Below are 21,227 nucleotides of genomic sequence, written 5' to 3'. Positions count from 1 at the left end.
TCAGGTGTTGGAAGAAATGTCATGGAAGTTGAATTCTGTGAGTTAATTTGTAGCATTGTTCACTTGTAACAAACTTAATGTTCGTACCTCCTTTGTGTTTAAGAAGCTAACCTACATAGACCTACTATACATAATGCTCGAGTTATAAATCTTTCAACGTACTAGCAATAAAGTGTTGAGGGTTTACGACGTTTCAATAAAAAGATTCCTCACATGCAAGAAGATCTATGTTTAGTTTAATTAACTTGCGACATTTGTAACTGAAACAGTAATAAAGTAGAGCAAATATGTTTAAGTACATACGTCTTTGCAACTTCTTTTTACAATTCTATAAAAAATATTCTACATTTTAAGTGTCAGTATTCCAAAATATACACTAACATTAGGTAGATTCTAGTGCGTACTGTTTACACACCACTACACTGCATGTATCAGACACTAGAATCTTTCCATCACCCCAACTAGTGTCGGTACTTCACAATATGATAAAAGCCACTTGTAGTCTTAGTCGTCGATTGTCAATATGCACTATAATAATCAATTCAATGTTTTACTGTTATGTAAAATAAATAAAATTTTACTTATATTATTTTAATTACGTAGGTAGCTCTACACAAAAGGTGTAATTAGCTTTAGCAAATTTATCTGTAAGAAAATGTTTGAAAGTTGCATAGAAGTTTTGCATGAAACATCGTAGAAACTTGTCAACATACGTGATAATTGAAACCACCAACTCGGTTTATATTACGAGTTCTTCAGCAATAAAACGACCACTAACCGAAGTAGCACCGCATTACGCATATTCTATTAATATTAACTCTGTTTACTATTCTACATAAATATAATATAATGAGATGACTATTAACTTTTTACTGAGACCACGCTTGAAGCTGAGTGCTGACGTATAAAAAATAAATTGATTTGTAGATGAAATAGATGATAAAATAATTGATAAATATTTCAGATCTCTTTCTTTTCTCCGGTCCAAAAAAAAGTTCTAGAAAATTCTAAAAAAGGCAACAAGAATTCTATTTCAAGCGCTTAAGAGCTCTACTCGTTCTTTACCGTTCTTATATTGATTTAAGCTTATAATTTCCTAGCCTATCGGTTTGTAGGATATGAGTTCCATATAACAAATTACAGTAACGGACTCCCTAACGGGAGGCTGTCCCGGTTCGGTACTCAGTTACGCAACTGTTCTTGTTTTTGCTTTACTGTAACACCGATCGGTTCATAGTTCGCGGTATTGATACACTCAATCAGCACAGTTACAATTGATGTAATGCTACCCATTATGGCAAAGCTATGTGAATTGTCATTCAGCGTGTAAACAATCTCGAGGGAAGTTCAATTCAATAACGGGGTAAGGATTATCCAACCGCAGACTAATTTGTATGTTACGGTTCGTCGTTTTGAAGCTACTATTTGGTACTGAAATAAATGGTTGATCCAAAAACAATATTGTTCTAACAACAAATCTTAACAAATTCATACTATGTTTTTATACGTAAGTCGTCAAATGTTCGAGGATTGTTTAGAACAGGTGTTTGCTAAACTCTGTCTATTGTAATAACATATTTGTAACAAGATATATAATTATTGTTTTCCACTGACCGCAGCCGTTTCACGGAGTACGTGGACTGAACAGTAAACTAACAGTAAGATGAAAAACAGTCATTATGACCGTTTCAGAGATAATTACGCCCCTGATATAAAACAAATCTTAAAAAAAGCTTATAATAAATGCTGTATTTGTTCATTCTGTAATTTATTTTTAAATTCATTACAATCATGTTATAAAACAATTTAATACTTACCCACGATTATTATACTTCCCCTAATTTATGTAATAAACTATTCTTATTAAATCACGGAAGTCACCACAAAAAACTATGGGTAATTTTTATACCACTTAGCCCATGTGCACCAATTTAAGTGGGAAGTGCGGTGATTTGTATAGTGAAGTTCCCGGACGCACACTTGGCCCTCGAATTTGACTTTCACAATTTTTTATAACTTTAACACATCCGTGGTTAATTAAAAGTAAAAAGTATGATAAAGCAAGTTTAATTCTTATTATACATCCGTCTCTCTATCTATATACTGTACTTTTTTGGGTATTTACATTTTATTTTGTGTTATCGATTGATCTATTCTAAATCAAAAGCTTGCTGAGTTTAGACTAAAGTTCCAGCGACTGAGTGACGGTTTGCTTTGGTGTCCTAGTTAACGTTTACTTGAGTATCGAAATCCTGAATCAAAACAATCCATGAATTGTTAAAGGGTACAGAAGCAAAAGTGCGTGTGTTGCGTGCCGATGCCTTCATTTATATTTATGAGACCGGCAAACAGGTTAACTACAAAATTAAGAAAAAGTTTCACTCATTTAAACTTCTTTTCACAAGTTTTTTAGTACATATATTATAATGGTAATAGACTACTCGATTATATTATTAAGCTTCGTATTGTCATTTTTTGAAAATATAATGTTGTCGATTTACAAGACTAATGGAGTTTCTTTTGTAAAAAATATTGACAAAAAAATAACTATACTGCTCTACATATTAACTTACAAATTGACTCTGTTAGTATATTATATTATATTTATTTTATTTATTTATTCTTTATTGTACAACAGTCTTATAAAATAAAAGTACAACAAAACCATTCAAAATGTACAAATGGCGGCCTTATGGCTCTAAGCCATCTCTGCCAGGCAACCTTCAGGTAAAGGACAGAGCATAATATACCAAAGGCTAGGAAGCCAAATAACTAATTAATTTAAAATAATAAATTCGAAGAGAAAAAAAAGAAAAATAAAATAAATAAATAAAGCACAACGTCACACATAATTTATAAATACAACATAAATTAATATATTAAAATTACTACTATAAAATACATAAACCTACTAAACATATATACAAAGATTACAATATATATTTACTTAACAGTTAACTATAAATAAAAATACAGCAAATAGCAATATATACTGTATATTATAATATACAACATACATTTAATATTTATATAGATAGATAGTAGTCTGTAAGCATTTTTTTATAAAGGATCTTAGATTATATATAATTATATAATTAGATTACTTTCTTCCTTTTGTTACTGTTTTAAGAATTATGATTAGCTACTGTAAATCATATAAGTTTGAATCGAGATCGATTTATTTGCCATCATACAAATCGTGAATTCAGACGTACGTAATTCAATTATTCTTCATACAGCTACAAATGAAATGTAACTGACACCTAACCGTGTTAAAGCTTCTTAACTTAAGCGCTAAGTAAACTGTAATGTCTCAGATTAACACTAAAGCCTTCATCAATTAAGAATTAACATATTATGGAAATATAGTCTCTATTACAAACTTATTACAGCCTTAAGTGGTATGATAAAATAATGAATCACAGTTGTAGTGTGCAATTGACTACGTAATAATATGGTCAATCAGTTCAAGTGCACTTTGGGGTCATGGAACTAATACTTTATCGGTAATGTAAATATCTACAGAGATAAAATCGTGACATCTGTTTAAGACACCTGATACAGGACAATCGAGGTGCTTGTTCTATTCCGACCTCTGCTTTGAAGTACAGGCAGGATCTTCACTGAAAATATAAAATGTCTTCAGATAAAAAATATTTCTTTATCCGTACTGCAAAGGTTGTTTGTTTTTTATTGTTTGCCTGTAATAAACTTATATATTTTTAGAAGGCCTCTTTATTTTGATTTTTTCTATTATTGTTTATAAACAAAGTCAATGAAAGGTAATAAATTATACAAGTATGCCGATAATCTCAATACAAGCGATCACTAATGACTCGTAACCATGGCGGTCATGCGTTAATACCGTTTAGATTATACCAATTAATATGTATCAAAAAACTATAATGATGTATCATTTTCTCCACTGTCCACTAATAATCTACATTTTCCAGTTAATTTATCATCTCACTTATGTATGAGTAATTAATTGATAACTGATAACGTCCATACATCAACTCCACGCTTTATTTCTATTTATAAAATGTATCGTAAAATAATATGTACTTGTTTAGTATCATTATTTATTGCTAACAATTAACATTGTATTGTTATCATGCCTTTCTGTCAATAAAACTTTAGTACAAAACTAACAAGTAGGTATAAATTAAAAAATATAACAAAAAAATATACACAATTTTGAAGAAAAATTTTCTTTAGCGGTTAAAGGTAAAATAGCCAAATAGGACGATCTTAATTCTGCATAAAACTATGTAATTTTAAGGAACGATGAAATGATAAACGATTTGATAAATTACTGAAAGTAAAGAGCATAATTATTAATTATATATGTATAAAATTATGTACATCAAATACATAATTATTGAAGCTTATATCGTGCTAGAAATCTATGTAACAAAAACTTCAACACATTTTAACATTTGTCTTTTTTTAAGTAGTTCAGTATATACATACATAGTATTCAAATATTTTTCACCGGATGATAAAAGCACGTGCTCTATTGTAATAGTATGGTCCAAACAAAACCGACTACAGCTGTTCAAAGGATAAAATATAACAATAAACTTTGGACAGCCGAGATCAATGCTTTTGAAAAGCTCCAGTGTCTAACATGTACATAATACATCTGTACTGTTATTTACATTATTTTTTTGTATACAACGAATTTATTATAAATTTTAAGGATAGGTAGGTAACCATAAAGACCTAGGAATACCAATAAGCTTTTGTGTAACTTTTTTCATGTATATATAACTTTTTCATTATAAATACATATATAAAAGCGTAATTACCAATTATTTTATACTCGTCTCGAAACCAAGTCTATAATGTCAATTTACCCCCAACCGCGTGAGGATGGAGTCGCCTCAAGGATAGCTCTACAATTGAAGCTCGGCAGGTGTGCACTAACACTAGTTAACGCACGCACACAAAGACGTTCGGTAATGCATCGTACATAGCACGTTCGCCCTTTGTAATGAATGCGGCTGGGAGGATGCTCTACTTTAGCCTTTTAAATGATGCATAGAAAGTAGGTGTAGCTTTTAAGAACTATAATTTTAACCGACTTCAAAAAAAGGAGGAGGTTATCAATTCGGCCGGTATGTTTTTTTTAGTTAAGTACTTCTTTTGTATTTCCATAAATCTTTTCTGTATAGTTAAATATCTAAGAATTAATTCTTGCCACGCTTCTTCGTGAAATTAAAATGAATAATGTACTCTTTGTTCTGCTATTAAAGAACAATTTTCGTGTAATTATCGACTGTGTGACTTATTATTATCGGCAACAACGTAATATTTTAATACCTTGATGCACATAAAATACAATTATTGATATTCAGATAAACGTAGATAATGTTAAAATTAAAGTCTTACCAAACTTTTTATAAAAACGAAAGACCAAAAAATTCAAAGTAGAGCAACATTCACGTTTATTTACAGCGGCCAAGTGGAGGCAACCACTTTTTTTACGATCCCAACGTATTCCCGCGCCCCTTCGCATCCCGGCTTCAGTTCCTTATTCTTACTCCAAACACACACCATGTGCTTCACTAACATCCTGTATACACTGATTTCACATCACACTCTGTATTGACGCCTTTTTGGAAGTTGTTGTGTTTCATACATTGTGCCTTGATGTGTTGTAAATAATGGATACAATAAACGTGGTTCTAAAAACTGGATACAAAATTGTAAAGGATTTTTCTGAACAGCATATTCATGTGAGTGAAGTTAATATAAAATTCATTCATAAGGTAGTAGTATAAACTTAAATGTTTTTATTAAAGTATAAAAATAACTAACCATGCTGTTATGCCATTGTGACTATGGAATGAAAACTATTTGCTACGGCCTATGAAAATTTTAAAAAGGCCATTCATTAAAAGTAGGCTACTTTATATTTCACTTAAATCATTCAACCTTTTATAAATCGTGCATTGAAACATTAAAAGGTTTATTTATGAATAAGAAATAACACTTCAATCATAAATGTATGAATTTCCTACACAAATAAATGTACACAATGTAGAGCGTAGCCTACATTCATAAATCTATTCATAAATATCGCATGTCTTTAACTTATAAAAGCTTAACGGAATAGTAACGGAAATTATAAGCAAACGTATAGAAAAACCGATCTGATATACACTTGACCGTATGCAATTGCATTTGGCGATTTGTTCCGACGGAATTTAGGTGAAATTTCTATAAACTTTCACATCAACACTACACATTTAATATACCTACACCTGCCTTTAGTATATTTAACATAGTGTCATAGACTAATCTATATTACCGATAACGAAGTACATATTATACGATCTTACGCTGCTACTATCGTATATACTAAAACGGTCGAAAAAGGGTTCTCTTTGAAGTCCTTTGTTTCCTTTATTTTCTCAATCCCTTATCTCAAAACTTTCCCTACACCTATTATAATATTTCGATTAACAAGATTCAATTTATTCAATACACTTTTTTATACGATTCTCACTTTGAAGGTCTATAATTTAAGGTTTCATTTAATACATAATATAATACAACACGCAACAAATTAGCTGAAAATATCTGACTGAAACAACTGTGTCTATTCTCAAAAGAAATATTTATTCACGAATTTGCGACAATTAAAAACCTTAAACAATTTTAATAGACCGGGAGATACTGACACAAAATTTCGAGTCATTTGTAACAGGATGGCGGTTCTACAGGGGTCTTAGTACGCAATGACAAAAAGAAAAACGATGGTGTGAACGCTGGTAACGGCGGCTTAGTCGCGTGGGCGTTAGTCGAACTCGTCGGAAAATAGCGAAAGTCAAACGATTTGTAACAGTATGGCACTTATTTTTCCTGTAAGTTTGAGGATCAACAAATATAAATACAAAATTTCAAAGATCTATGTGTTGGAAATCTTCACTTATATAAATTAATAATAAATTAAGTTTTCAAGTATGACAGCACTTTTTCCCCCTACTAGAAGTATGGCAAATATAATAATGGTCACATTTTATCAAATACTCTCCAAAAATCCAAATGCAATACTGGTACAAAAAGTTTGGCGAAATAAAAATTTTTTGCAGATTTTCGGCGGTATGGCGACCATTTGGAATCGTCCGAAAAGTATGGCATGGCGATTTTCGTAAATGGCTGCACGACGATAGTTACCTGTGCAAAAGCTAGCCTGGTACAAATGGTTGAATAATTGTTTTATTTAAATCAACACATTCGCGTCGGTATGGCGGGCTGTAAGTCACACCGGAAAAGTATGGCATGACACTACCGCCTACTTCTTTTTTATGGGCTATCGGTAAATTCTAAAATTTTTGTGTTACAAATCGTTTGACTTTCGCTATTTTTCCGACGAGTTCGACAAACGCCCACGCGACTAAGCCACCGGTACCAGCGTTCACACCATCGTTTTTCTTTTTGTCATTGCGTACTAAGACCCCTGTAGAACCGCCATCCTTGTTACAAATGACTCGAAATTTTGTGTCAGTATCTCCCGGTCTATAAGCAAACGAGTACCTAGTTTTGGAGATTTTCGTGTGGCACTAAACAAACTCTTCAGCTTTATAATATTAAGTTTCATGATTTCTTAATAACATTAAAATATACCAAGCTACACCACCGACATGTGTTCAAATGATTTTTTTCGTTAGGCGTTTCTAATATGAAATACTTCCTACAATAGAAGTTCTAATCAATTTTGGTTTCGCTTTGTCTGATAACTATTTTTGATGTAGAATAATTATTTTCTTTAGATGGAGACGTCGGGTGGGTCAGAGAGCTCTGGGGGCGAAGACGCAGAGGCTCGGCGGTCCAGGCGCGGCCACGTGTTGGCTGAACTCCTACAAACGGAAAGAATTTACGTACAAGAACTAGGCTCCATACTGGCTGTAAGTACGACCTTCATACATTTTAAGTAGCTCCTCATTAAATATTTCGAAATGCTAATGCTCATGACACAGTCCATTGAACATCCCGATATCTCTTGTGCGTTACGCGCTCTGAAAATTAAATATGCCATTGTATTAAAACTAGTGCACATCGTTTATATGTGTGCTCAATGGCTTGTCATGGACCATCTGACATCTCACCAGGCACATTTATCTGATGTACTGAATGCGACGCACGCAACCACCGGCCCGGGCGCACTCATCGGAACGCGGTGCATTTAACACATTCACCAACTGCACTCGGGTGCAAGCTCTCGGTCGCGTGATACAATCCGTTCTGTGTAATATGAAATATGGAAAATATGACCTTCATAAATCTTCCGCAAACCTCAGTGTCGGCACTTCCTACTCGTGGTACTACAGAAAAAATGACAGCTCCACCACGCGGAAGAAAAAGACGCGACTATCGAGGACCGCGTCGGACTCAACGCTTTTTAGTGATTATGCTAATCAGATTGCAATTTTCGACAAGACAAAAAATAGAAGAAATAAAAAGGCGTCAAATGAAGTCGGAAAAACAAATAGAATCAAATGTCCACGTAAGAATTTGAAACCTGTCCGTATGGAACCGTTCACTGGAAATTTCTATTACGGAAATTTACTGCCGGGATATAAAGACACGCCTAACACAGAAGAGGATAAAATAAGTTATTTACCGGATTCTGACATTGTAACTCTTTCAGAAGATAATACTGCAGAGTCTTTAACTACTGCTGCTACTGTTGTTGACCTTCCGGAAATCGTGAAGAATCCCATATACGGATGCAAAGAGACAGATGTTCGCATATCGACGCCCGAATATTTAACGGATACGACAGATTCTAAGGATTCTCAACTTCAAACCAATAGTTGCACTGAATTACAACACACAATTGGTAGCAGTAAAGATTCTGACGACGTATTGACAAATATTATGAAGGATTACAAAAGAATAATGAAAGAATGGAATAACACTATTATTGACCATTATTCCACAGTTTCTCATTCCAAAAGTTCTACGCTATGTACAAAAAGTAATACAGATAGCTACGTTCGCAGCTTGAACTCGACCTTATCCTGTCGACGAAAGAGACGAGGACAAACTTTAAATAGCAGTTTTAAGTACTCGTACAATCTTACTCAATGTAAAAAATATCAGGACAACTTTAATAAGAAGTCTCGAAGTTTAAGCCGTAATCAGAAATTCAGTAATTGGACATCGAAGCTACAGAACTTCAAAAATATATTTCAAAAGACCGATGGAAATCCAGTTTCAGAGCAAGATTGTTTGGAAACAATTTATGAAGACTATGAAAGACGTCTACATCAGTGGTGTGATACTATCAGTGAATACACCTCTCTTGGCTCGGTATATACCTACTGTAGAATAGTTTTTATTTATTTGGTAGTTACGTATAGTAACCTTACATTTTATTTCCAGGGCTATAAAGAAGAAATGGAAAAACCAGAAAACCAACACATACTACCGGCAGGTCTAGTTGGACAGGCGGATGTACTATTTGGAAATCTACACGAACTATTCACATTCCACCAAGAAGTATTTTTAAAGGATTTGGAAAAATCGATCTCAGCGACAGAACTTGTTGCACTCTGCTTTGTTGAAAAGGTAAGTCATTTATATTTATAGAATTATACATAAGTGTGGTGTTTCCTAAATATTGTCTTTATTCTCCATCAATTTCAGTTTACAAGAACTCTGTATGTCTGTGAATAAAATAAATTTGGTAACTTCTCTTACCAGTTTCTACGCATATTGTTCGATTAATAATTGATATACTATCTAGCTATAACTTTCATAAACTGTTTTAAACTGCGCTGCAAGAGCATATATTCTCTTACTATTAATTCGCTTTTCAGAAGGAAACATTCTACCACCTATACAGTTACTATTGCCAAAACATACCCCGTTCGGAGCGGCTGCGAGAGACATTAGTCGACACGCATCTGTTCCTACAAGCGTGCCAGCAGCGGCTGGGACACAAGCTGCCCTTGGCGGCCTATCTGCTCAAACCGGTGCAGAGGATTACTAAATACCAGCTGTTAATAAAGGTTAGAATTCAGAACATTACATAGTAATCAAATACTTCTTAAAATTATTTTGTAATGTGATCTATAAGTTTCAAGGGTACAGGAAGTTTGTAAAAGTATTTTGGTAATCTTTGCTGCAGTGTTGTAGATTAGTTTATCGATTCAGTTTATTTTTGTTGTAAATCTTAATATCAATTTAAAATATACTAAACTTTTATTCATCCATATTTCCGCACATCACCTAGATATTGTGTATCTCTTTTATTGTTAAAATAAAATATTGTTCTTTATCAACATTGTGACCCATAGTTGATGTTAATAAGATTTGGAACACAGAGGGCTGTTTTCTGAATTGAGTATTTGACGTAAAATATCCATTCCATGTGTTTACATGCTGCATAAATATTTTCTTGTATCTGACATATGGACATATAGTCAGTTGATTTGATTAATGTGAATCAATTAATCACAAACTGACTGTAAATCTAGCTCTCTAACTATTCAATAGTCTTATAAATTCTACTACCACATATACAAAATTGCCTCATCTCAATTCCCAGGACCTGCTCCGCTACAGCGAGTGCGGGTCGATGAGCGCGAGCCTGCAGCAGGCGCTCGACTGCATGCTCGTCGTGCTCAAGTGCGTCAACGACTCTATGCACCAGATCGCCATTACTGGCGTGCCTGTGAGTTCATTACAATACATAGTTTTTTTTGAAGTGAAAACTTCTTTAGCGGCGTTGGGTATAAAATCTTAAACTCGCGTCAGGACACGTGGCCTGATCGAAAAAGCGTAAGACGGATTTTTTTTAAGCCCTTATATTCCATGCGTAAGACGGATACCATTCCAAAATATCAAACATGCCGAACGTTAATAATCAAGTTTTCACTTCTGCCGGCACTCCCGGAGTGCAACCCGTCTTTTTTTTACAGATGAACGAGGAGATTCTTATCTCTTTGAGTGTTTTATTTTTTGCTTTCTTACCTCAGAACTTGCCTTGTGAATTGAGTTTTTGATGATTCTTATTGGAAAACTAGTGCCTTCCGGTTGGCCTAATAAAAAAATTGACCAGTTCTGACATTTGAAAGCGGTTTATTTTTTGTTAAAAAAAAATTATAAATAATTACTGATTGAGATAAGGCTTGCAAATAGTTTGAATGTTTATATTTGTCTAGTAATAATCAAAACACTTCAATATTAAAGTATTTGTACTTAAAAAATATGTCGTAACGCTTAATTATATTTGTTTGACAAGTAGTCTTGCAGTGTTGACATTTAAATTAAAATTTATTCAAGTGGCCTGGCTTTTTTTTTATAAATTATCAAGGTCCTTTGCAATGCAAATTTTGCATAGTTCTTTGGTTTTTGTTAGTGAGAGTGATAAATAGGTAGACACAGTCAGGATTTTAAATACATATTTCGAAATTAGCCGTATACTTCAAAAATATTATTATGGGCTATAAACTCATTTCATATCCTTCCCACTAGGTGAAGAACCTGCACTATATTTGAAAGACGGGTAAAAAAATTTATTATATAAATATATAATATTTTGACGTGACAACGTCTTATAATTCGATAGAGCCGGTTGCACGCACGAAAAAACATGACTCATGCGGCGTTACCTCGCTCTGAGGCGTTCCAGGTAAGGCTTGAAGTGCAAGCGAGAGCGCGGAACGAGCGACAAAGAAGCACAATCGGCCTTAAGACGTTGTCACGTTCAACTATCGTCAGTAAACCGACTTTACAGACAACCAATTTTTTATTTTCAGGTGGATTTAAACCAGCAGGGCGAGTTGTTACTCCAAGGCTCGTTCCTCGTGGTGTCGGAGAACAAGCGCGACCTGCGGCTGCGCCTGCGCCCGCGCCGCAGACACATCTTCCTCTACGAGAAGGCGATGCTTTTTTGCAAGCCGGCCGCTAAGAACAGCCATAATAAAACGTACCATTTTAAACATGACTTGCAGGTTAGCGGTTCTGATCTTTTTTTTTTGTTTAGTCACTCCACTCCTTCCTACCTTAGTATTTGTGTTCTGCATTACTGAGTGTGAATGTTTTTTTAATTATGATTGTTTTTTTTTTGAAGGAAAAATATTATAGATTTTGAATTTAATGCGTAAGAATAGAAATTGTATACGAATCAAAAAAATTTTTTGCTTAACTCTTTTACATTTTGAAAAAGTCATTTGTCACATCATGGTTTTGAAGTGTGTGTCGCTGGGAGTGTTAACTATATTGACAAATTTTTAGTTTTTACTAAGATTTTTATAAACTTCAATTATTATTTATTACTCATCAATTTTATCTCGATGTGTATTACACTAATTTCTATCTGCCTCCCGCCAGATGTCGCAAATAGGTCTAACAGAATCCGTCAAAGGCGATTCACGCAAGTTCGAAGTGTGGCGGCAAGGACGCGCGGAGGTGCACACGATCACGGCGCCGTCCGCGGACGCCAAGCGCGCGTGGGTGGAGCGCATCAAGCGCGTGCTGCTCGACCAGCTGCACGAGCTCAAGGGCGAGCGCGGCCGGCAGTACGCGGCGCACCACAGGTACTGTTTTGTACTAAGGGCCGATTTTTCAATGCTTGGATAAAACTTATCCGTCCAATAAAGTATTACACGATAATATTAAAATGTCACGTAAACTGTCAAATACGGGCAATTAGAATACGTTTTTAAAATGGTAGTTTTATACATTACTAGCTTCCGCCCGCGACTCCGTCCGCGCGGATGTCGGTCTTCGCGTGGATGGTTTATTTCTCCATTTTGAGTAACTCTGACAATAACATCTTTAAAAATATCTATTGGACTCAAATACGGCTAGGCCTATAATAATACCCAACGTGTGTTCGCTGTTCTACAGAACAACGTCTATGGATAAAAAATGTTGTGTGGTTTTATGAAACCACGGTAAAAGTGAAACTGTTCGGCTGCCGAGTAGGTATACCAACTCGGCAGCCGCGATACACGCGACATGCGCTACACAGACCAAAAAGTTTGAGACAATGTAATAAAAGTTTCACTTTAAAACTGAAAAATTAAGATTATTTTTTTTTCTTCGTATTTTTTCAGGATAAAAAGTATCCTATTTTACGCCCAGGATATTAAGGTATAATTATACCAAGTTTCATCGAAATCGAACCGTTAGTTTTCACGTGATGTCTTCACATACAGACAGACAGACAGACAGACACAGACAGACAGACAGACAAAAATTTTTTTAATCACATATTTGGGTTTGGTATCGATCCAGCAACACCCCCTGCTATTTATTTTTTCAATATTTTCAATGTACAGAATTGACCCTTCTACAGATTTATTATATGTATAGATTCAACGAATAAGTTTTATCCAAGGATTGAAAAATCAGCCCTAAGTAAAATTAAATATTTTGACTTGATAACGTTTTTAAAATCGTTTTAGTCGGGCGACATGTTCAGAAACTTGTGTCACACCAAAACCTCACGAACGCGATCGCAGGTATAACGAGAGAGAGACGGACCGATCTCCCGTCTCATCTCGAGCGCTGCCACCAATAAGTCGTTATCACGTAAACATCTCGATCGTAAACCTACTTTACAAACAACCAATTTTTTTTATTGAGTGACTAGCCGTTCGTCCCGGCTCCGCCCGAGATTATGAAATGAAATATAGTGTGTTTTCGTCTAATAATGTAGCTGTCTTTTATTGAAAAAATCATTAATATTGATCCCGTAGTGCCTATTCACTTCATGTAAACAAAAAAAAATTTTCCTTTTTTAATATTAGTGCTGATAGACAACAAAGTCGTCGACCCCCTATCATAATCTGTTAGCCTGAAATAAATCATATTTGCAGTATACGCCCACGCATGTTGACCACCTGTGTACACGACCGCTTAGTAAATAAACTTTACGTATTAAACACTATTCTATCACGTTCACAGAACGCTAATCCAAACGAGTTCCTGGGACATCGGTCCGCCAAAGGAGCGTCCACACCCCGCAGTACACCCGCGCACCGCCTCGTGCGACGCGCACGACGAGCCGTGCTGGTCCACCGACCCGTCTGACGACGACGACGAGGAGCCCATACACGCGCCGGTGAGCACACGCCCTTATTTAAAAAGATAGTGGTACAGACCGCGCCGGTGAGCACACGCCTTTATTTAAAAAGATAGTGCTACTGTTAGGGAATTTTGAAATTGGAACGTACATTGTGACGTTTATAACAGGCTGGTCAGAGATAAATGTTAATGAAGAAAGTTGCTTTTGAATTTGGAACGTAGATTGTGACGTTTGTGACAGACTGGCCACTGATAATTATTAATGTTACTGATGAAAATTATTTTTGGAATTGGAACGTAGATTATGGCTTTTGTGACAAGCTGGCTGGCTACAAGTAAATATTAATGATGAAAATTGATTTTGGAACATAGATTAAACTCGAACTGTCAAGCGTCATACGCGCCACAGACTATAGAGAAGTTTTGAATTTCGAACGTAGTTAATGCCGTTTTTTGCAGATTGGCCACAGATAACTGTTAATGATGGAAATTTATTTTGGAAAATAATTTAAGCCGTTGTTGACGGACCAGAGATAAAATTAAAAGTTAAATTGATTAATGTGTACATAATTAACGATTGTTGAATTAATTGTATAGATGTACGTTAAAGATAAATTTTGTTAAATTAAATTTAAAATATAGGTATTTACTAACCAGAGGACTATTAGACGCTTAACATTTGGGAAAGCTAAGTAGTGCAAAGAATTAATGGTAACTAATTTTGGGTTTACAGTGTGAGTGAAGTGAACCACTCTATATGTAAGTGTAAAGTGTACTTATAAAGGAATGTGGGCTAATAGTCACCGGGTAGCGCATGAATAGGCTGCCATCCCAAACCGCACTACGCTTCCCGGAATAACTGATTATAATAACGATTAATGAAAAGAGAATTGGTAGTATCTCAAATAGTTAGATGTGTGTTGAGATACTACAAGTTCTTATAACGTAACCTTAATAGATAAAATTGTTCACGTCCGCCGCCGCATTTTTGTTAGCATCCCACCAAATCATCGCTTATAGTTTCAATAGCAACACGAGCTAAGTTAAAGTTAAATTTTATTTGTGCACCCGACACATAACAGAGTTATGAAATTGTCAATGAATTCGCATTTGGATGGTGGACGCCATGTTGCGGTTCGTTCCGCGCACAAGATGGCCGCCATGTGTATGTTGTGTTGTTCAACAGGTCCCGGAGGCCGTGGGTCTCAACGGCACTATCCACCGAATGGTGCAGTTCTTTTCTGTATCGGGCTCGGCACAAGCCAACTCCACGTTTTACGTGTCACAGTACTGATAGAGTGCCTTCGCGGGCTTTGTATATAAAAGACTGATTTAGATATCCAAAGTTTGTTTAACCAAAGAAATCGAAGTAACGTTGGATATGTCGGTCGTATTCGCTGAACATTTATATCGTGTAAGTCATGTTTTTGTTTTGTTTGACACTCATTGTCGTGTGCTTTGATGATACTTTCGTGCGCTTCGCTTATCGATGTTGTATGTTTATTTATTGGAAAGCTATATGACTGTTAGATATTCATCTTTTAGAAACTGTCTTCTTTACATTCCTGAATATTATTCATATATTTTTAATACATGCAGTGCTATATTATTGACTCGGGATATACAAAATTGAAAACGTTTGACATCACTCAAATTATCCTGCCATAGCACATCGCGATTTCAAAAGCACATTTTTTGCTACCTTCATCTTCTACAACAACGAGCCTCTTACTAACATAATAATTACGTACAAAATATACTATTTACACCAACAGACAGCTTCACTATTTAACTAAAACGTATTATTATTTATTACATAACATTATTATGACTAGTTCCTATTTTTACATTTAATTACGTCAGAGTACAATGAATGAAACATATAAGATATAACGGTTTCAATATTAATTATCTAATTTTATACAAAAATAATTACAACATAATATATAATTTATGTTTATGTATAAAATATATTAATATAATAATGTATTTGAAATATCATGTAATTATTATTTAACTTCAAATTATTACATTATAATTCAACCATGCGTATGCGTGCATGGCTTAGCCAAAGAGCAGCTGAATACTTATATAATTATATTATATTAATTTATGAATTACGTGCTAACGATTTCAAACGTCAATATTTTAACTGTTTAATGCACATAGATAATAAAAAAAATATTTACCTACAAAAAATATAAAATGTTACTACAGTTAAAATATTGTATGAAAGTTTTGAATACTAATAATACGGTGTTGCAAGTTGCATGATAAGATCGAGATGTTTGAAACACGCGAAGTGATAATGGTGTATAAACACGCATGTCATCTATGTGCTGAGATTAACATTAATTATTAAGGTGTTTATGGATTGAATGCGTGCATGATTGTGTCGTGTAGATAACGGTGTACTAACATAAACAAAACACTATTCTACAACCCAATTAAATATGTTGATAACAACAGTTTAATTTTCCGCTATAATTAGGTCAGTTTAGGAGTTACTTTGATTACATATCAAGGTGTTATTAATAATGGATAAATAAATCATAGCTATCATTTTCCATTAGCGGTTATATCATAATGCTAGAATCATTACGTTAGGAAATAAGAGACTTCTTCTCTGCATCAACATTGGTGTAATACATTGTTGTAGACGCCATTTTTAGACTACAAGTGTTGTTGTTAGAATTGTTTTTAGGTGTTTTCTGAAAAAAACAGTATTTCATTAGAATATACTGTTAATGTTGCCGTTTTTTCAAATGGCTCACATTGTTTCCCTTCGAAATTAAATACGATTTTGTTATGATACAAATGTGTTTTAGTTTTAAATTTATTACTTTACATATGGAATAGAAGGACCTTACAATTATTAATATCTACTTTAAGTAATTTTTAATATTCTATTACACGACACACTGTTGATTTTTCCAGTGCTAAAATCTTAATATGCAGTATATTCTACACAAAAGTTAGACGTAAACGAACTTTTAGTTAACATAAGTTTTGTACTAAAGTTTGTTTACGTCAATAGACGTAGTTTAGATAGTATCAACTGTTTCAAATAAAAGACTTTACAACTCTGAAAAATAATTTGAACCCATACATAGTTCTAAATTCATAAATAGGATATCATGATGATGTAATTTCTAATTTCTATGAGCGAAGCAAATTGCTTACAACTAGGCAGTCTGCTCGTTTGCCTCTCGATGTCATAAAAAAAAACAATCATCTCGGAAGTGTCGGAGACGTTAATTAGAACGGATAGCGAACGAAATGAAGCGCGAGTTCTGTGAGGTGGCAGCACCGTCACAACAGTGAAGTTGACGGTTAACTCACGGGTGACTAACGGTGCTGCCATTTCACGGAACTCTCTCATCTTTTCGTGGGATGTCCGTTCTAATGACCCACTCCGATGGATGGAGTTACTGGCCAGAGCCAGTGGTACCCCAGAGGGTAAATAGGCGTCATCCGTATCCTAGCGGGCCATTAATTTGCGAAATTCAAATTCAATGGCGCTAAAGTCTTTGTCAGGTCGATAGACTGACTACCTTATAGGATATCTCTTGTATCTGGTTACAAATACGTATTTGTAAAGTCTTCTATTTGAAAGTTGCGTACAATGTATTGCGGATAGGCAGTAACAGTGCGTGTGTGGGCAGGCGGTGGGCAGCTCGCTGGTGGCGCTGTCGGAGTACGCGGCGGTGGGCGCCAGCGAGGTGTCGCTGCGCGAGGGGCAGCACGCCGAGCTGCTCAAGGTGGGCTGCGCGGGCTGGTGGTACGTGCGCCTCGCAGGTACGTAGCGGGTGGTACAGTACGCGGCGGTGGGCGCCAGCGAGGTGTCGCTGCGCGAGGGGCAGCACGCCGAGCTGCTCAAGGTGGGCTGCGCGGGCTGGTGGTACGTGCGCCTCGCAGGTACGTAGCGGGTGGTACAGTACGCGGCGGTGGGCGCCAGCGAGGTGTCGCTGCGCGAGGGGCAGCACGCCGAGCTGCTCAAGGTGGGCTGCGCGGGCTGGTGGTACGTGCGCCTCGCAGGTACGTAGCGGGTGGTACAGTACGCGGCGGTGGGCGCCAGCGAGGTGTCGCTGCGCGAGGGGCAGCACGCCGAGCTGCTCAAGGTGGGCTGCGCGGGCTGGTGGTACGTGCGCCTCGCAGGTACGTAGCGGGTGGTACAGTACGCGGCGGTGGGCGCCAGCGAGGTGTCGCTGCGCGAGGGGCAGCACGCCGAGCTGCTCAAGGTGGGCTGCGCGGGCTGGTGGTACGTGCGCCTCGCAGGTACGTAGCGGGTGGTACAGTACGCGGCGGTGGGCGCCAGCGAGGTGTCGCTGCGCGAGGGGCAGCACGCCGAGCTGCTCAAGGTGGGCTGCGCGGGCTGGTGGTACGTGCGCCTCGCAGGTACGTAGCGGGTGGTACAGTACGCGGCGGTGGGCGCCAGCGAGGTGTCGCTGCGCGAGGGGCAGCACGCCGAGCTGCTCAAGGTGGGCTGCGCGGGCTGGTGGTACGTGCGCCTCGCAGGTACGTAGCGGGTGGTACAGTACGCGGCGGTGGGCGCCAGCGAGGTGTCGCTGCGCGAGGGGCAGCACGCCGAGCTGCTCAAGGTGGGCTGCGCGGGCTGGTGGTACGTGCGCCTCGCAGGTACGTAGCGGGTGGTACAGTACGCGGCGGTGGGCGCCAGCGAGGTGTCGCTGCGCGAGGGGCAGCACGCCGAGCTGCTCAAGGTGGGCTGCGCGGGCTGGTGGTACGTGCGCCTCGCAGGTACGTAGCGGGTGGTACAGTACCAAACTCAGTGCCGGTGTAAGGGCTACTCACACCCCAGGCAAAAATATTGTGGCGCCCACTTGAGGTGTTCTGAAGGTTTGCACTAGGAGAGGCAAGAGACTCCAACTTCAGACCTTGGCGCCCCCAGAATTTGTCGCCCTGGGCCATCGCCCCCTCTCGCCCCCCCTAACGCCGGCACTGACTAAACTTACTGGCGGCTCGGAACATCGTACGATCCGATGCGCAGAAAACAATTTTAGGTATTAGCCGGACGTTAAGGGACCTGCGCGCACCCGCACTCGCACCTGCACCTAACTTCCGAACCGCCATTAAGTTTGAATCGAATTGTAGTCGAGATTTTAAAAAATACCAAAAAAACGTGTGCTGAGCACGTGTCAAAAGTGAAACTTCTTTGGCAAGATTCAAAGATACCATTTCGTCGCCTTACACCATGACGTGACGGTATTACCATGACGCGACCTTGTAATTTAATCTCAACGCGCCGTATGAAGTTTCACTTCAAAAACAAAAAAGTACATTTAAAAAAAAAACACATTTTTTCTATAATAGCTCGTCACAATATACAGTAATACAATATTGTCCCATTGCAGGCGGCGGCGAGGGCTGGGCGCCGGCCGCGTACTTGGACACGCGCAAGACGTCGCGCTCCTCCAGCCGCTCGCACGAACACTAGCCTAGTGCCTACAAGCGTACAACACTACACTATTGGCATTCACTTCCATCTGTATCCCTAGTGTGAGTTTGATCGAGTACGAAACGTTACTATCGCGTCTGCGCCACAGCCGAATTAGTATGGTAAATCGAACAGCGCCCCTAGCGGACGTATGGGGAAGCTTTGATTCCCCATACTTCGCTGTGACGCAGACGCGATAGTAACGTTTCGTACTCGATCAAACTCACACTAGCCCCTGTATTCCAATACGGGAATACCAGATCTACCCATGGCTGTCGAAATCACTCGTTTCGTGAAACATTTGTTGTGTTAATAAATTGTTCAAAATTTATTTCCTGACGATTTTGATATCGAACTTTTTTGGTGTTATGTTTTGGCATAAAATGCATTCTTTCGAAACGGTGCCTGATCTTTTTCAAGTTTTACGTGTAAATAAATTGGTGTTATTTAGTTTCTTTATAATTTTACATTATCATGGAGTTATTTTTATACCTAAAGTGAGCCTTACATTATAACAATTTTAATAGTAAAATTTGGATTGTACACTTTAGTAGTTTGTACCTTATATCAACGGACTTGTACGGAATTATCAGTTTTAAACAAGGCTTTTGCTAAATGGATATTTATGGTATAAAACAGCTGAAAATATTTACCCCTTATTCAAAATGTTAATACAATCTTAATTGAGTTTAATAAGGGACTAAATATAATAAATCCAATAAATATCGAAGCTTTGTTCCCAAACTGATAATTCCGCGTCCCCTTGTAACGTGTCGCGTACCAATCGGCAAGCGCCTCCTTGTTACTGTTAATATACAATAACATTGTTATTATATGTAAATGTTGTTCTTAAAGCTTTATTGTAATTAGTGTTAAACGTGTGCACGAGTATCCAAAGCTATGTAGTGGCGTAGGAGTTGAGGCCGTTCGTTTCGTACTTTTGTAAATATTGTTTAGAATGTAGTAATTTATTTGAAAGCTAGACGAGTTTTATGTCTCAAATGTCCATGACAGAATCTGTAGATAGATTAATTCTTACATAGATGTACATTTCACGATGCGACAATACACCTCCGTAAATTTCTTCCTACAGATTATTAAGCATAATAGTAACTTTTAAATAATATTAATATACACTAAGAGACAATAATTTTCTAAATTGTGCGTCGTGAAATGTAAAGTTTATAGGATTCTAATATTCGTACCTATCAGTGGAAAGTGTAAAATTTCATATCCATGTGTAATCATATCATTGTCGCTTTGCGTTGAATATATTTAAAATATATTTTGGAGTATTTGTGAGTGAAACGCTGGTGCATGTTTGCTTTTTGGTGTTCAGAATACGTACTAGTCGGTATACATTAGTGTCGGTGTTAAAATGTTAATTGTCATGTAAAATCAGTAGACGTTATTTTATTTTGTATCTCCTGAAATCATTGTGGAAATGCATTTTCTTTTGAATTATACATTGTAATTGAAAAACAAATGAACTTAATTACATGGATTTTTGCCCATTTCTTTAGTTGTTTCATTTTGCTTTTATCATTCCATATTTATTTTTTTCATATTTTTATCTATCTTTCTACATCGCATCGTCAGAATCGAAATTAATCTTACCTACCTATATACCTCACAAAACACACAAGTAACTTAAGATTTCGTGTTGTTATACATTGATGAAATATATATATAAAAGATTATTTAAAAGTGCAAAAATATT

General features: G+C 36.9%; 1 protein-coding gene across 5 annotated transcripts in view; it reads left to right on the top strand.

Moving 5' to 3' along the window:
• LOC149907554 (guanine nucleotide exchange factor DBS-like) overlaps window positions 1–21,025 on the top strand; it is a 115,381-nt gene extending 94,356 nt beyond the window's left edge. For 3 of the 5 annotated variants that reach the window (XM_090102578.1, XM_090102577.1, XM_090102576.1), the window contains exons 12-19: window positions 7,782–7,916; window positions 9,397–9,582; window positions 9,834–10,025; window positions 10,565–10,690; window positions 11,778–11,972; window positions 12,352–12,557; window positions 13,933–14,089; window positions 17,718–18,008. In XM_090102578.1, the coding sequence (XP_089958704.1) occupies window positions 7,782–7,916; window positions 9,397–9,582; window positions 9,834–10,025; window positions 10,565–10,690; window positions 11,778–11,972; window positions 12,352–12,557; window positions 13,933–14,089; window positions 17,718–17,858 (1,338 nt within the window). In that variant the 3' untranslated portion in view covers window positions 17,859–18,008. Of the gene's footprint in view, window positions 1–7,781; window positions 7,917–9,396; window positions 9,583–9,833; window positions 10,026–10,564; window positions 10,691–11,777; window positions 11,973–12,351; window positions 12,558–13,932; window positions 14,090–15,238; window positions 15,467–17,717; window positions 18,009–19,424 lie in introns of those variants that run through there. The other 2 variants (XR_016456791.1, XM_090102579.1) reach the window with 2 other exon arrangements.
• The last annotated feature ends 202 nt before the right edge of the window (window positions 21,026–21,227 follow it).

This window comes from Colias eurytheme, chromosome 6 (assembly GCF_061535395.1).
Source record: "Colias eurytheme isolate Ceu_HAF_F1 chromosome 6, ilColEury1 Martin Lab GWU primary, whole genome shotgun sequence".
NCBI lineage: Eukaryota > Metazoa > Arthropoda > Insecta > Lepidoptera > Pieridae > Colias > Colias eurytheme.
The sequence above is the reverse complement of the archived record's forward strand: the minus strand, read 5'-3'. Positions and strand labels throughout refer to the sequence as shown.